The sequence below is a fragment of the Mustela erminea genome, chromosome 20 (genome assembly GCF_009829155.1).
Source record: "Mustela erminea isolate mMusErm1 chromosome 20, mMusErm1.Pri, whole genome shotgun sequence".
NCBI lineage: Eukaryota > Metazoa > Chordata > Mammalia > Carnivora > Mustelidae > Mustela > Mustela erminea.
In genome coordinates this window covers 34,762,784-34,777,967 of record NC_045633.1, presented here as the reverse complement: position 1 = coordinate 34,777,967, position 15,184 = coordinate 34,762,784, and the positions used below count along the sequence as shown (strand labels likewise).

At 58.8% G+C, this 15,184-nt stretch overlaps 1 protein-coding gene across 3 annotated transcripts in view; it reads right to left on the bottom strand.

Annotated features, from left to right (window-relative positions):
- Window positions 1-825: 825 nt before the first annotated feature.
- Window positions 826-15,184, bottom strand: part of CLIP2 (CAP-Gly domain containing linker protein 2) — a 66,281-nt gene continuing 51,922 nt past the window's right edge. For all 3 annotated transcript variants that reach the window (XM_032327436.1, XM_032327435.1, XM_032327437.1), the window contains 8 exons: window positions 13,654-14,589; window positions 11,548-11,605; window positions 9,236-9,319; window positions 7,952-8,108; window positions 5,851-6,010; window positions 4,298-4,483; window positions 3,934-3,996; window positions 826-2,776 (listed from right to left, as the gene is read on the bottom strand). In XM_032327436.1, coding sequence (XP_032183327.1) covers window positions 2,765-2,776; window positions 3,934-3,996; window positions 4,298-4,483; window positions 5,851-6,010; window positions 7,952-8,108; window positions 9,236-9,319; window positions 11,548-11,605; window positions 13,654-14,589 — 1,656 coding nt within the window. In that variant the 3' untranslated portion in view covers window positions 826-2,764. The remainder of the gene's footprint in view (window positions 2,777-3,933; window positions 3,997-4,297; window positions 4,484-5,850; window positions 6,011-7,951; window positions 8,109-9,235; window positions 9,320-11,547; window positions 11,606-13,653; window positions 14,590-15,184) is intronic.

Here is a 15,184-nt window from a genome sequence, read left to right as displayed (position 1 = left end):
TTGTGCCCAGGGGCTGCGGGCCTGGGCTCCAGGTTGGGTTCAGCCTCGGGGAGGGGCAGCAGGAGGGAGCCGGGGTCGTCGTCTCCTGATCCCTGCCGCCTGGAGTGGGGTCCTCCGCGCAGCTCCAGGCCCAAGCACAGCGCCTTTGCTCTGTTCCTTTGGGGGAACAGTGGCTCCCAGAGTCCCTGTGGGCTCCCTTAGCCCACCTGCGCCCACGGCCCCCCTTCCCTAAACCCTTCACCCACGCACGGGCCTCGCCGCTTCCTCCTTCACTGCTGACCCAGTACCTGGGAGCCAGCACGAAGCTTCCAGATGCATTCAGCTGTTAACCCCGAGCGCCTTGATGGTCTCCCAGGACAGCAATGTCAAGTGCAAAGCCTGTAAGATGACCCCAGAGCTTGCAAACCCTTACCGTTCATTTGATCTCGAGAGAGCTGGCTGCAGGAGATCAAGTCCCTCCCTGAGGTTCCAAGTGTTCCCGCAGAACGCACTGAACTCGTTTTAGTTACTCTGCACATCAGGGAGAGGTTTCATTTCCTTCTTGTGGGCCCCCTCCTCCTTCTAACAGAGTCAAGTCCAAACCCCCAGCCCTCTTCTGGCAGCCTTGCCCGGCCTGGCTGCCTCTGGTCCTCGGACAGTCCCTGCTGGGTTCCTCCTCCTTGGACGGGCTCCGGTCCTGGTCTCCTGGGTCTCTTCAAGCCAGGCCCTGTGAAGCCCTCATCAGCCCTTCACAACTGAGTAAAAATCAGCCGGCAACGAGCAGGACTGGACTGACCCCCACTCCAGGCATGCCCCAGCGGGCACGCAGAGAAAAGCAGACAAGGGTCCTGGACATCAGTCACAAGCTTTATTGTCTCGAGCACGGACTCGCCACACTTCAACAATTCCACTTCGGGGAGGACAAGGGTTGGGGAGGGCTTGGGGACGGAGCACAGGCTGAACCCACACTGGGCAGGGGGAGGCCTTCACAGGCAAAGGGCTTCTTGCCACCTGCCAGGTGCCCTGGGCGCTCAGCCCCTCCTGGTGTGGGCCTTTGGCTGTTAGTAGACTAATCAGTGCCTTCTGTAGGCGGGGTGAGCTGCCGGATTTTGCTGGAAAGAGTAGTAGTTAACTCTGGGTTAGGCCACTAAAGCGTCGCTTCTAGACTGATGTTAATAAAACCGCATGCGAGAGCTACGGAAGCCAACGGGGAGGTGGCAGGCCAACGGGACGATCTGGCTAACCGCCCCCCGCTCCAAGGATGGGCTGCATTTGGGCAAGAATGGGGGCCCCCTGGATTGCTCTCAGGGCACAGACTGCATACCCGTCCTGGTGCGCGGCAGGAACGCCTCGATGGGCCATCAGGCTTCCCCCCTTGAGCTCCTGGGAAGGGGGCCCCAGAGTGAAAACAGTCCCTGAGCTGGGGGAGGCGGGGACACTGAGGCAAAGGCAGTAACCTGTGCGCCCTCCAGCTCTAGAGGTTGTTCTACTGGCTTTTCCCACCACCCACAGGCCTGGAGTAACCCAGACGGGCTCGCTGGGCATCGGGGAGAGGCGGTTAGATCTTTCTACTCTCCAACAGCTCTTGGGCTCTTTCCTTGGCTGCGGGCACGGGGCTTCCAGAGCTCGGAGCAGGTGACCGGTAAGCAAGGGGGCTGTTGGCAGGCGAGCCCTCCGACGACTGTGCCCGGCACGCACGTCCCTGAACACTCACCCACGTGTACCCGGGTGTACACGCACACAGCGCGGCTGCAGAATCGTGTGGGGCGGTGTGTCCGGGCACAGCCCTGCCGGGCTGGGGGTTCGACCCCAGGACCGCAGCGCGTGCATCTTCCGACAGCAAATGCCCCTGTCCACACGGCTGCGCATGCGTGTGAGACCCCCCGGGGCGCAGGCCAGGGTCGGTGCGTGCCTGCGTGAGCGTGTCTGCGCGGGAGAGGCCCAGTTCTGGAACCGCTAGTCCACCCCGGGGACACCCCGTGGCGGGCCAGTCCCCGGGTCTGGGCTCTCCAGCGGCCCCGCTGCCCCAGCTCCCAGCCAGGCCCGTGAGGGGGAGGAGGAGAGGGGCTTCCGAACTTCCCTAATACTGTGGCTCCTGGCCTTGTGCTGACCGTCGGGCCAGCGGCTTGGAGCTACGTGTATGCGCTGGTGTTGGGGGTGGGGAGGACCTTGTCCCCACAACACCTTGAACTTGGGCCGAGCTGGGCGGAGGGGCTGAAGGGGGCTTGTACCACTGTTTGTGGGGACAAGCAGCCTGGGGGCTGCAGAAAGGGGGTCCCCACCTGGCTCCCGAGTACCGGACTGCCCTCCTTGGTGCCTAGTGGGGCCTCCTCTGACCCTTTCCCGGGACAATGGCTCTCTGGGGTGTCAGGGGAACCCGGGAGAAGGGGGAGAAGGGGGAGAAAGGATACTCCCCGGGTGCCAAGATGGTGCTCAGGGCGGCTCATTCTTGAGGGGGGCGTGGGGGGCCTGGCCAGATCACCTCAGCCTCCCCCAAACAAATTCCAGAAACTGCTGGGGCATCCAGGCTGTCCAGGCCGAAGGTCCCGGGGGCCAGGCCAGGACTGTACCGCTCTCTGTGGGAGGTCGTGCTTGAGGAAGCCTCCTGGTCCCGCAGGGGGGGGTTGGGGATGGGGGATTGTCCGAGGCAGTGGGCACGTCATTGTTACAAACACTGTTCTTGTCTCCAAAGTGACAGTCCTGGCCCCTGCCTGGAGGAGGCGCCACCGGGGCAGGCTGCAGGGGCTGTGGTGTGGACCGAGCGGCTCCACGGTGTCCCTCCGGGTCAGTGCTTCTCCTGGAGAGAGCAAGGGCCTGATGAGCAGGTGTCGGACCCTAACCCGTCCCATCTGGCTCTCCGCCCCTCCCCCACAGGCCTCAGCGGGGCGGATCCTGCGGCCCAGGTTCTCCCATCTCCGGAAGACACAGTGGCCGGGGGTGGGGGTGGGGGCTCCACGGCCCCAGAATGAAAAGAGGAGAGTTCCTTCCCCTGCTCAGCCTCGCCCCTGCACGTTCACTGAGCCTCCCGGGCACCCTGAACACCCGACTCTTGGATCTCAGCTCAGGTCTTGGTCTCAGGGTCGTGAGTTCAAGCCCTGCGTGGGGCTCTACACTGGGCGTGGGGACTACTTACAAAAAATAAATAACAGGGCACCTGGGTGGCTCAGTCGGGTAAGCGTCTGACTTTGGCTCAGGTCATGGTCCTGGGGTCCTGGGATTGAGACCCAGTGACACCCAACCTGGGGCTTGAACTCACAAACCTGAGATCGTGAGTCACACGCTCTTCCAACTGAGCCAGCCGGGAGCCCCCAGGGTCATTCTGAACAGCAAGATCAACAAGAAAAAGCACGAAAATGGGAGAAACATGGCACCAGACCGAGCGTGGAAAGGACGGTTATTGACTCAGAGCTGGAAGTGGCGGTGGGCATCGCCCTGTGCGGCCTCTGCCGGGACTGTGCGCAGCAGGGGACGCGAATTTCTCTCCAGTCTGCGCACACCCGAGAATGACCTAAAAGGGCCGTGAGTGCTGATTTTGGGGTCACAAATTTCATGAAGTAGGTCGGTTTGCAAATAAGGGATCAGCAAATAATAAGAATTCTGTACACGTACACACGCACACAGAGGAAAGTCCCACAAAGAGATCATCTAAAAGTTGTCAACCTAGGTCATCTCTAGAGTACGTTCTATTTTGGGTTTTTTTTTTCCCCCAGAAGTTTCCCAGTAGGCACGCAGAACTTTTACTATGTCAGTGTTTGGAAAAATCGAAACAAGCTGACAGGAGCGGATGACGCGGGATGGTTGAGTGGCCGCCCTACCTGGGAGACTCTGGCACCGGGAGCCTTTCTAATTCGGGTGGCTTCTCGGGGTTTTTTTTCTCCTGGAAAGTCAGCCCGTGTGGGAGGGCCGTGGGTGTGGCAAGGGGTCCCCTGGGGGGGGGGGCAGGGCGTCTCTTACCTCTTGTTTGTGGCCCTTGTCTTGCTGGTGGATGCCGTTTGCAGAACTGGAATTGCTGATGGCCTGCAAAGAGTCCCCAGCACGGGCTGAGTGAGGGTCACCAGGCGGCAGTTCCTGGTGCGACCACTAGAGGCCACCAGCGGCTCTTCAGAAAGCGGCATGGGTTGGGGTCTCAGGGCAGGGCCACATCCCAGCTTAGTCTGAGCTCCCCAGGATCAAGCCGTGTACTCCCCCAGGCGGGGACTCCTGGAGGACAGTCTCCCCGCTCACAGACCAGGGTTCCCAGGACAGGACCATGCTTCCGACGACAGGGCGCGCCCCATGGCTCGCCACCAGGTCCGCCCAGGCCCGGCCCGGGGCTCACCTGGGACTTATCGGGGCAGCTCCTCATGGCCTCCATGAGCTTCTCCACCTGCTGAGCCTGGTCCAGGGCGTCCCGCAGCGCGTCCTCTGTGCTCATGAGCTGGCGCTGCAGCCGCTGCAGCTCGGGCGCCGAGGCCGGGTCAATGAGGGAATAGCGCCGCTGGTCCACCAGGGACTTCTCTTTGTCCTGCACGCAGCAGCGGAGACGGAGAGCCCACGTGTGAGCCTGGGCGTGCTCGTCTGCACGCGTGCACACATGTGCTAGGAGAGGACGTGCCCACTGGCCTCCTGGCTCCTGCACAAACCTGTATCACACTGTATCACGCTGCCCCTGGGCCGGGTGCCTCCAGAGCCTTCTGCTCCGCTCTGATCCTCCCCTCAAACCTCCCTCACCGCGGGGACTTTCTAACCACCGAGCCCTTCCCTAGTTCTCCTGTGGCACTGGGGACAGCGCAGGGGGACACGGGAGAGGCTGCCCTGGGCGAGGTCCCCAGAAAAACTCGACCAGCCTGTGCCCCACGGAGATGAGCCAGAACAGGAATTCACCCACTCCACGAGGCTCTGGGAAAGCCTCAGGGAATCAAAACTTTGAAGTCCCCACGGGCCCCAGGGCCTTGGCTTCTCCCGAGTTATGCCTGGATGCAGAGCCAAGGGCCCTGGAGTCCTGCCTGTGGGCTAAGCCTGCCAGGACTGGAAGGGTGTGCAGTCTGAGTGAGCCCTGGCCCTTGACTCCGCGCCCCAGCTTCGGGCAGGTCCTGTCCCGCTGCCCTGCCTGAGAGGCCTCCCTTCCTCCATCTCCTCCAATGGCTGAACCCGTGCAGCTGAGCGGAAGGGTGCTGGGGGCTTTGGAGCCATATCCCACGGCAGCCGGCCTGTCTTCCCAGAACCTGTCCTGTCCAACCCTGGGACTGACAGGGCCCCATAGCTGGCCACAGGGGGGACAACTGGGGACAATTCTGTCCTGTGTTCCCAGCGTGGCCCACCTACTCCAAGGCCCGCGTCTGGGGACTCAGCTCAGGCACGTTCCTGCTCTTGATGGAGTCGTCCTAGCTCCCAGCAGCTTGGGGTTAGAAAGAGCTCTGGTAGGTCCCATTTCCTTCCTGAGACAGATGTGTGAACCCCCATGGCAAAACCCTGAGTTAGGAGCTGGTTTCTGGCTGATTACTTCCCCCGATGGGGAGCTCAGCACCCCGCAGGAGCCCATCCTAGCTCCGGACAGCTGGGGGTCTTCGGAAGCCTTCCCCCGCACTGTGTCACCAGACTGCCACGCGGCCAGCCACGAGGTCTGCAAAGGGGTGGCCCGTGGCCCTTCCACCAGCTACGCTCTGACCCTGTCTGTGATGCTACGGCCTCTAGACCCCTCCCTGTGTCTTGGCTGTGCCCGGGGTGGCTCCAGGACAGCGCCAGCCTCCGCCCACCGCGGCACGCCCCCGTCCCCAGGCTCCCGCTTGCCCACGCGCCAGCCTCCGCCCACCGCGGCACGCCCCCGTCCCCAGGCTCCCGCTTGCCCACCGCGGCACGCCCCCGTCCCCAGGCTCCCGCTTGCCCGCGCACCAGCCCGGTCAGCTTCTCTCGCAGGCCCCGGATGTCGTCCTTGAGCTTCTGCTCCTTGATCCTCCACTCGGCCTTGTGGACCTCGCGGCTCAGGTCCCTCTCGGGCCCCGGGGAGTGGCGATTGGCCTCCAGCAGCAACACTCGAAGTTCGTTCAGGCTCCTAGCGGGATTCGGCAGGCGGGCACAGGAAACCGTCAGCCCTGGCCCTCGGCTTCCACACCCCGGCGATCGGGCTGGCCGCGCTAAGGGCGGGCGGTGGCTGTGCAGACAGCGCCCGGGCCAGGAGGGGCTGCCGTGAAAACGTGGGGCACGAAACCGTTCGCTGGCAGCCCGAGAGGGGCCAGGATTTGGGGATGGGATAGTCAAGAGGACTGGGCCTTTTCTAGAATGTTCTTCAAGTTTTAAAAACAGAGAACAGAGTATCTGTTTGATTAAAAATTAAATAAAACGGGGGCGCCTGGGTGGCTCAGTCAGTTAAGCATCTCCCTTCTGCTCAGATCACGATCCCCGGGGTCCCAAGACTGAGCCCTGCATCGGGCTCCCTGCTCAGCGGGGAACCTGCTTCTCCCTCTGCCTCGGCTCCTTCTCCCTGCTCATGCCCTATCTCTCTCTCTCTCAAATAAGTAAATAAAAATTTTAAAAAATATATAAAAATAAAAATCATTTAAAAAGTTTAAATAACGGGACGCCTGGGTGGCTCAGTTGGTTAAGCAGCTGCCTTCGGCTCAGGTCATGATCCCAGCGTCCTGGGATCGAGTCCCACATTGGGCTCCTTGCTCCGCAGGGAGCCTGCTTCTCCCTCTGACTCTGCCTTCCACTCTGTCTGCCTGTGCTCGCTCTCGCTTGCTCTCTCTCTGACAAATAAATAAATAAAATCTTAAAAAAAAAAAAAAGTTTAAATAAGGGGCGCCTGGGTGGCTCAGTGGGTTAAGCCTCTGCCTTTGGCTCAGGTCATGATCTCAGGGTCCGGGGATCGAGCCCTGCATCGGGCTCTCTGCTCAGAGGGGAGCCTGCTTCCCCCTCTCTCTCTCTGCCTGCCTCTCTGCCTACTTGTGATCTCTGTCCGTCAAATAAATAAATAAAATCTTAACATCCAAGAGAGTTTGTGTGCAAGACTTTCTATTTTTTTTGTTTATTTTTTAAAGACTTAATTTTTAAGTAACCTCCACATCCAACGTGGAGCTCAAACTCACAACCCTGAGATCAAGAGCCTCGTGCTCTCCCGACCGAGCCGGCCAGGCGCACCTACGTGGTATATTAATAATCCTCTGAAAAGGATATTAAAATACTCCTCTCTCTTTTCCAACTACATTATCTACGTAAGGTCAGATTTTCATAATGTACTTCAAAATAACAACTGCAGAGACGGAAAGCAGAGGAAGATACGAGAATCCGGCTGTCTTCTACAAATTACGAGACCCAGAAAATTGGCAAAAATGGAACACGATGCCACTCTTCTCCTAAAACAATCTTTGTTTTGGAAAACAGTCACTTTTTTAAAAATTTATTTATTTATTTATTTGCAGAGAGAGAGCTAGAGAGAGAACACAAGCAGGGAGAGAGGGAGAGGGAGAAGCAGGCTTCCCGCCGAGCAGGGCGCCCGACGCAGGGCTCAAACCCAGGACCCCGGGATCACGACCTGAGCCGAAGGCAGACGCCCAATGACTGAGCCACCCAGGCGAACCCAGAAAAACGGTTACTTTTTATCAAAAGCCTATTATTTACATGTGATGCAACTGGCTTGTTATAATTTTTAAGTGGATTTAGAAAGATTTCTAAACTTCTGTTTTAATTGATAATATGGTAATTACAGAATAAATAAACAAAAGCTTTTTGGGAATCCTCAGTCCTTGTTAAGAGTTTAAAGGGATCCCAGAGACCAAGAAGTCTGGGAACCACCAGTGTTGCCTGCGAACTCTGCTTGGAGATCTGTGTTGAGGATTCGGAGGTTTCATCGGAGCCAAGGACAGCATCGCCCGTGGTGCCAGGCACCTGTCTCACCCGGCCCACCCCTGCCCTGCCTCCGGAGAAGACTGGCTAATGTCCGGTGGAGTGGGGTCGGGGTCAGGGTCAGGGTCAGGACTGCCCGCGGCGGACTCACCGCTCCTTCCGGAGCAGCTCCTGGCTGATGAGGACCAGCTGGCCCGAGGCGTCGTGCGTCTTTCGGGACACGGCCTCCAGCTCTGCCTCCAAGCGCCGCTTCTCCTTCTGGAGGGCGTCCACCTTCTTCTCTCCCGACTTGCACTTTGTCTCCAGTGCTGAGGGTCAGATGGCAGGGAAAGCAGAGAGAGGGTCAAGCTCTCCATGAGAATCTGTCTCCGCTGGGGGTCGGGGAGCCAAGTCCCGGGCAGGGAGCTGATTTTCGCGGGGGACCAGGGGGACACACTCCACGGAGCGGGTCTTTCTTGTCCTGGCGAGCCAGCAAGGGGCCGAGAGAACAGCCACACAGAGCAGGCCACAACCCAAGTTCAGCCACACAGGCCCTTTGGTGTGGGGAGAACCAGGCCACCCTTCCCGAGACAGGCCCTGGGCATTGACACTGCGGCCTGGACAAGGGAAAGCTAAATCCTCCCCTTAGCCTTGGAGAGGTCTGAGGTCAACCGCCCTGTGTGGGGACCAATGAGGCCACGTGAGCGTGATGGGAACTGGACAGAAGTGGGAGTGCGGACCACCTCCCGGGACGGCGGCGTCTTACGGACACCACCACCGGCATTCTGGAGGACGAGAAGCATGGCCAGTTCTCAGAATCACAAATTCCAGACCCGTGCCTCTCTTCAGGCTCCCCTTCTGTCCGTGTCTCGCTCCCTGCTGTGGCCAGCATCCTCCCTGCCCCCCAAGTCCGAAGGCCTGTATCCTGTATTTCATCTAGAAAGGAGCCAGGGGCACAGGCACTCTATGTACATGACCAACGTTAGAGTCAAGACAAGAGACGGGGCGCCTGAGCAGCTCAGTCAGTTAAGTGACTGCCTTCGGCTCAGGTCACGATCCTGTGGTCCTGGGATCGAGCCCCACATCGATCAGTGGGGAGCCTGCTTCTCCCTCTGCCTCGGCCGCTCCCGCTGCTTGTGCTCTCTCTCTCAAATAAATATTTTTTAAAAAAGGAGTCAAGAGGAGAGAGAAAGCTGATGCAACTTCGGAACACAGAGAACACAGAACTGGCTCTGCGGGAAGAAGGCAGCAGGGGTGCTTGGTCATCCCAGAGATGACGTGGGCGCCGCACTCTCCCACTCTCCGCTGCTCAGGTGGGAGTCCGAGCAGGACTGGCCCACGTCGCCCTCTCAAGGCGGAGGACGCCCGGACCCAGAAGCCAACCCAGTCCATGCTCCACGGGCTCCAGGCCCCCCGCAAGAGCCCCCCGCATCTGCCCTGCGGGAGGGAGACTTACCACTTACTTGGGCCCTGAGCATCTCGGTCTGGGACATCAAGGCTGTCACCTCTTTGTCCCTCTTGTTCAGCTTGTCCTGCAGGCCTAGGGGAGAAAGGAGAGACAAGGGGCCACAGTGTTGCAGGGGCAGTGGGTAAGGGTGTGGCCCTCCCGCAGGAACCCGAAAACGAAGCTACCCTTGGCCTCCAGGGTCCACGTCCTTCCCCACACAAGCCCCCTCGCTGGGGGACCCACTCCCAAGAAGCCTCCAGTACCACGCGGTGTCAGGCCATTTAACTCTTGGGGAGTCTTTCCCTGAGTGATAAATGGGGAGAGTCACGGTGCCCGTGTCACACAGCTGTGTGTGTTCAAGAGCCTCAGAATGATCCCCAAAAGGACAATCTATGGAAAGTGCTAGAAACACATCCAGTTCCCCTAAGTTAATACATGTACGTAGGATACCCATAAAAATACCAACAAGATTCTGACATCACTTGGCAGATAAGCAAGACCAGCCAAGGGGTTCTACCAAATCCTTCCTCAGCGCGTTAAGACACAGAACACACGGGCACACCCCCGACCACGGGCACAGGGACTCGCCTGCGTCTCCTTGTGTGTGTTTACCGCGACACCACTCCCAAGAGCCGGGAGGCAGAAACAGACCAGCCCTCCATCAACAGCTGGAGGAGGAGTAAGACGGGGGCACACGACGGCGCATCACTCGGGCATGAACAGGAACGGAGCGGTGACACATGCTACATACGTGAACCTTGCTTACAGTGCGCTAAGACAAAGAGGCCAGGCGTCCGCCTATGGCATGATGTACTGGACGGCCTGAATGGGCAAACCCACAGACAGAGAGCAGACCTGTGCTTGTCAGGGCTGCAGCCGGCAGGGAAGGGACTAACGATGGGCACGGGGTTTCCTTCTGGGGAGGTAAACATGTTTTGGAACGAGATGGAGGTCGCGGTTACAGATACTGACTGAACATACTAAATGCCCCCCGAATTATTCACTTCAGAACAGTTAGTTATGGGCGCCTGGGTGGCTCAGTGGGTTCAAGCCTCTGCCTTCGGCTCAAGTCAAGATCTCGGGGTCCTGGGATCGAGCCCTGCATCGGGCTCTCTGCTCTGCGGGGAGCCTACTTCCCTTCCTCTCTCTGCCTGCCTCTCTGCCTGCTTATGATCTCTCTCTGTGTCAAATAAATAAATCAAATATTAAAAAAAAAAAAGAACAGTTAGTTATGTCTTAATGCTGCATCTAAAAAAAAAAATCACCCAAAAGAATTTATAATTTTGAAAAAGCAGAGCAGGAAGGACTAGTTCAGAGGAACGAAAGCATAAATAAAGTCTGGGTGGCTCAGTCAGTTAACTGTCCGACTTTTAATTTTTGGCTCAGGTCATGATCTCTGGGTCACGAGATCGAGCTCTGCGTCGGGTTCCCTGCTGAACAGAGTCTGCTTGTCCCCTTCCCTTCCCTTCTGCCCTTCCGCTTGCTTCTCTCTCTCTCTCTCTCTCTCTCACTAAAATAAATAAATAAAGTCTTCAAAAGAAATCTGCATGGCATGCATGACCATAAGAAAAGTCAAAAGACAAACTACAAATGGGGGGGAAAATGTTTGCAATGTCATATATAAAGAGTTTCTAATAATCAACAAGAGGATCAACAACCTGCTAGGAAAAAATGAGCCAAAGACGCAAGCAGAACACAGGACATGAAGTAAGAGAAGGCACGCTGAAGTTACATCAGGGAACCTCTTTCACCACTCAGGCTGGCAAAGACCACAAAGTGTGATGAAATATTTTGCTGGCGAAGCTTGTGGGGAAACATACTTTCAACCTCAGCAAGTGGGAGTTGAAGTTTTGAGCCCCAAAGAGCAGAAGGTAATTTACTGAAGCCATGTAATAGACAAAGACTGGAAACAACCCACAATCCATCGGTAGGAAACTGGGTAAACACGTGACAGGGCTCCAAGCAAAGGATTATTCTCTGTCATGGAAGAGACTGGAAGAGACTGGAACAGTCTCCAAGAGGCACTGTAAAGTGGACAAGAGAAAGGGGTGGAACGGCGCGGGAGGTGTGGCTGGGCGACCCAGGTGTTTGTGTGTAAGCGTCTCTGGAAAGGAACCGTAAGTTGGCCAACGTGGTGCCTTTAGGGAGAGAACTCAAGTGACAGGGCACCCTTTTCCGGACGCTGCCCTTTGACCCACTGGAAGTTTATATATTAAAAAAAGTAAAGTTAAAACCAAACAAGTAACAAGCGGTTTAGCCCAAGGCCGGGCACTTCATAAGCCCCAAAGCCCAGGGTCCCGCCCAGCCCCGTGGCCACTCACCCTCTATAGTCTCCTTCATTCTGATCTTCTCCCCTGAAATGTCGTTGGACTCAATCATCTGAAAGAAGAGCCTGGTAAGGGGGTCGCTCAGCCCCCCCCCCCTTGACGCCCCCCCGCACACCCCTCCTCCCGGCCGCCAGCAGAGCCAGCACCCCTCACCCCTACAGGCTGGTTCTCAGGGACTTGATATGGGGGCAAGGAGCACAGATGTCCTCCATCCTGCCCCCTGACAAGAGAGGACCCCCCCTTCCTGCTCCCAGTGCCCCCCAAGGCGGTTTGTGCAGCTTCCGCAAGAACGCTTCCCACCCCTTTGTTGCAAATGTCTGTTATGTTAAACAGATGTCTCCTCCCCTGGGACACCCACAGAGATCAGTCCTGGAAATCTGTTTCCATCATTATCCAGAGGCAAAATCCCCGGCTTGGTTTCTCATCCATAAAACAAGCATCAGCCGCCACAGGGCAGCTCCCCGAGGGACTTCAAGGAAAGCTACTTCCTTCCTCTCCCTCCAAGACTTCTTTTTAATAATAAACCCAGAAGCCAAAGAAGAAAAGACCCATTAAGAAAAACAAATCCGGATGGCAAACGTCAACAGGATGCCCGCGGCTCCTCGGGAAAAGTGTCCAGACTGCCCAAGCTGGCTGTCCTCTGGGCCTGCAGTTCGCCAGTCTAACACTGAGGGGCAGCAGAGAGCCACGCAGGCAGTCACCTCCATCAACCCGCCCCTCATACTTCTGTTCATACATCCCAAGCCCCCTTCTGAAGTTTCAGCCAATTGTCCCTGCACTTAAACCTCTGCATCTGGGAGTCATGTGGGTCCAGACCGAAGCTCCACGTGTATGAAAATCAAGAGATGGGCCTTCCTGAGGTCACTGCCCATTCCTTGGCCTAAGGTCTGTGACTGAGGGGAAGGGGGCCATCCTGTGGAACCACAGCAGTCCCAAACCACCTCTGCTAAGGGACCGTCCCCATTCTGAAGCCAACTAGGCCTCGGGCACATAAGCGACTCTGGGGGCTGTTCCTTTCCCCTCTGCCTAGGATCCTGGGAAAACGCTTGCTAAAAATGGTCCCTCCCTAGGAGAAAGGGGCAAAAAGGCTGCCACAACGGGCTGCCAGAGGGGACACAGGCAGAGGTCCCTCTACAAAACAGGCACCCATCTGTGAAACTCCTGAACACCTACAGCTAGAGGTCACTCTAGTGTAAACGCCCAAGGAGACTCGGACGCCCAAGGAGGCCCAGGGCCCGTGTAAAGGCAGTGATCATGCCACTCGCTGTCCCTCATCTGGGATTGGACCCATGTCATCCTGGGCACCCTCAGCCGGCCCTTTAGCAGCGGAGCTGGGCCTGATCCCCACCGCTAGTGGGCAGGAAACCCCGTCTCAGGCTTGCTTTGCTCATCTGAGACCGAGACAACACTAACCTTGCAAGGGTTCAGGTAAGAAAAGGCAACACAGGTCCCGGCACAAGGGCCTGGTGGCCAGAGCTACCCGAAAGGCCCTTCCCGTCGGGCATGCTCACGGCCCACACCGCCCAAGGCCTGGGCCTCCTCAGCGTGCTGAGCTGAAGGAAGATGTACTAGATGTTTAGAAGACTTCTCGATTCGGACCAGAACGGATACTGTAGCAACAGCCGCTCTGGAACTATGCCCTTCCAGCCTCCCACTGCCCACTCTGGAGACCCCACACTCTGGCCGTGACTGTGGTTCAGGCTCATCAGGACTGGCAAAGGGGGCCGCGCTTAGGTCACCTAGGTTGGTGCCTGTGTTGGGAGATGCCCCCCTGCCCCCCCGCCGCACCACGCAGGTCCTGGTGCTGGCGCCTTGGGGAGATCCAGGAGCCCGCAGAGTGGGACACGTCTGGGAGAACCAGGGGCCTGGGGACGGGGAGGAACCCTGTGCCCTGTGCCAGCATACGCATCTCTCCAGGCCCAGCCAGGTCAGCTCTGCCCGTCTTGGGTCCCACGGTCACCCTGCCCTACCGATGGAGGGATGAAGGGGTCCTCTGGTCTCACGTGGGCCTGGCTGGGAAGAGGGGTCGGCCAGCGCTGGGGGCCCCCGTGGCCCCGTCCCCCCGCCCCAGCCAGCCCGGCCCGAGAGGCGGCTGCCTACGTTGCTGTGCTGGGACGAGCACAGGGACTCGACGGCCTGCAGTCTGTTTTCAGCCACCAGAAGCTTCTCCCGCAGCCTCTCGGCCTCCTGCTTGCTCTGGGCTTCCGAACGCTGCAGCAGCTCGTGGTCCAGCATCTTCTTCTCAGCCAGGGAGATCTGCTCCTTGAGGAACTCGATGGCCTGTGCCTGGCCGCGATACTCTGCGTCCAGCTTCTCCAGCTCGTGCACCCGCAGCTCGGCGTCGCGGCGCCGGTCCTGGGCCTCCTGCAGCTCCAGCCGGTGCTGGCCGGCCTGCGCCTCCAGCTGGGCCCGCCAGTGCTGCCGCAGCCCGGCCAGCTCCTCCTGGGCCTCCTGCAGCTTCTGCCGCAGCCCCTCCTTCTCCTTGACGTGCACGGCCGTCTCGATGTCGTGCTTGGCCCGCAGGTTGCCCAGCTGCAGCTGGTGCTCCATCTTGATGCCTTCCATCACCGCCTTCAGCTCCCCAATCTCCTTCTGCTGGGCGCCCGGGCCCGAGTTCAGGGTGGCCTTGAGGTCCTCCAGGGACTTCTGGTGGTCCGAGGCCAGCGAGTCCAGCTTGGACTTCCAGTTGTCCATGAGGCCCATGTTCTCGCTGGTGGCCTGCTGCACCTTGGCCTTGAGGTCCACCACCTCCTGCGCATACTTCTCGTTGGCCGCCCGGAGCTTCTCCACCTCTGCCTGGTAGGCCCGCAGCGCCTTCTCGTACTTGTCGCGCAGCGCGCCGCTCTCCCGCTGGTGCTCCTGGCTGGAGGACAGCAGCCGCTCCCGCAGCCGCAGCGTCTCGGCCGCCTCGGGGTGGTCGGCGGGCGGTGGGCCCAAGTGCCGCAGGCACTGCTGCAGCTCCTCGATCTCGCCGCGCCGCAGGCTCAGCTCCTCCTCCAGCTGCAGCACGCGCGACTGCTCGGCCACTGTGGTCAGCTGGCGGGAGAGAGGCAGGCGGGGGTCAGCGGGCTCCGTGGAAGGGAAGGGCGCCCCCCCCACCAGCCGACCCCAGCACCCGACCTGGGCACCGGCCATCCCTGGGAGCACCCCCTGCCCCACTCCCAGCCACAACCTCCAGAGAGACTCCCCTGGCCTGCAGCCCGGTGACCCAGGGACTCGACTGTCCCTGCGGCCCTGGGTGGCCCAGGACAAATTGGCGGTTGAAAGAAAGCACCTGTTTGAGGTTCTGGCTTTCCTGAGGAGGGAGCGTTGCCTTATCTGGCTCGGGGAGGGTCCCCAGCCGGAATGGGTGGGTTCACTAGGAGGGTCGTCTGGAGCGGGTGGCCCAGGAAAGGTCGGGCTTAATGCCCAAGGCAGAACAAAACTGGTGCTCCCAGACGCACCTCCTGATGGGTAACTGAGCTGAGAGGCTCATCCCCGCCCCTGCCCCCTCCAACCCCACCTGGATCATGACATCGCGGTCTTATTTGGAAACGATACTTTTGCAAGTTTTAAATCTCTTCCTAACTAGAAAAAAATTTTTTGTTGTTTCTGAAGGTGACCTTTAGTTCTGTAAATCCAGTTTTGTCTT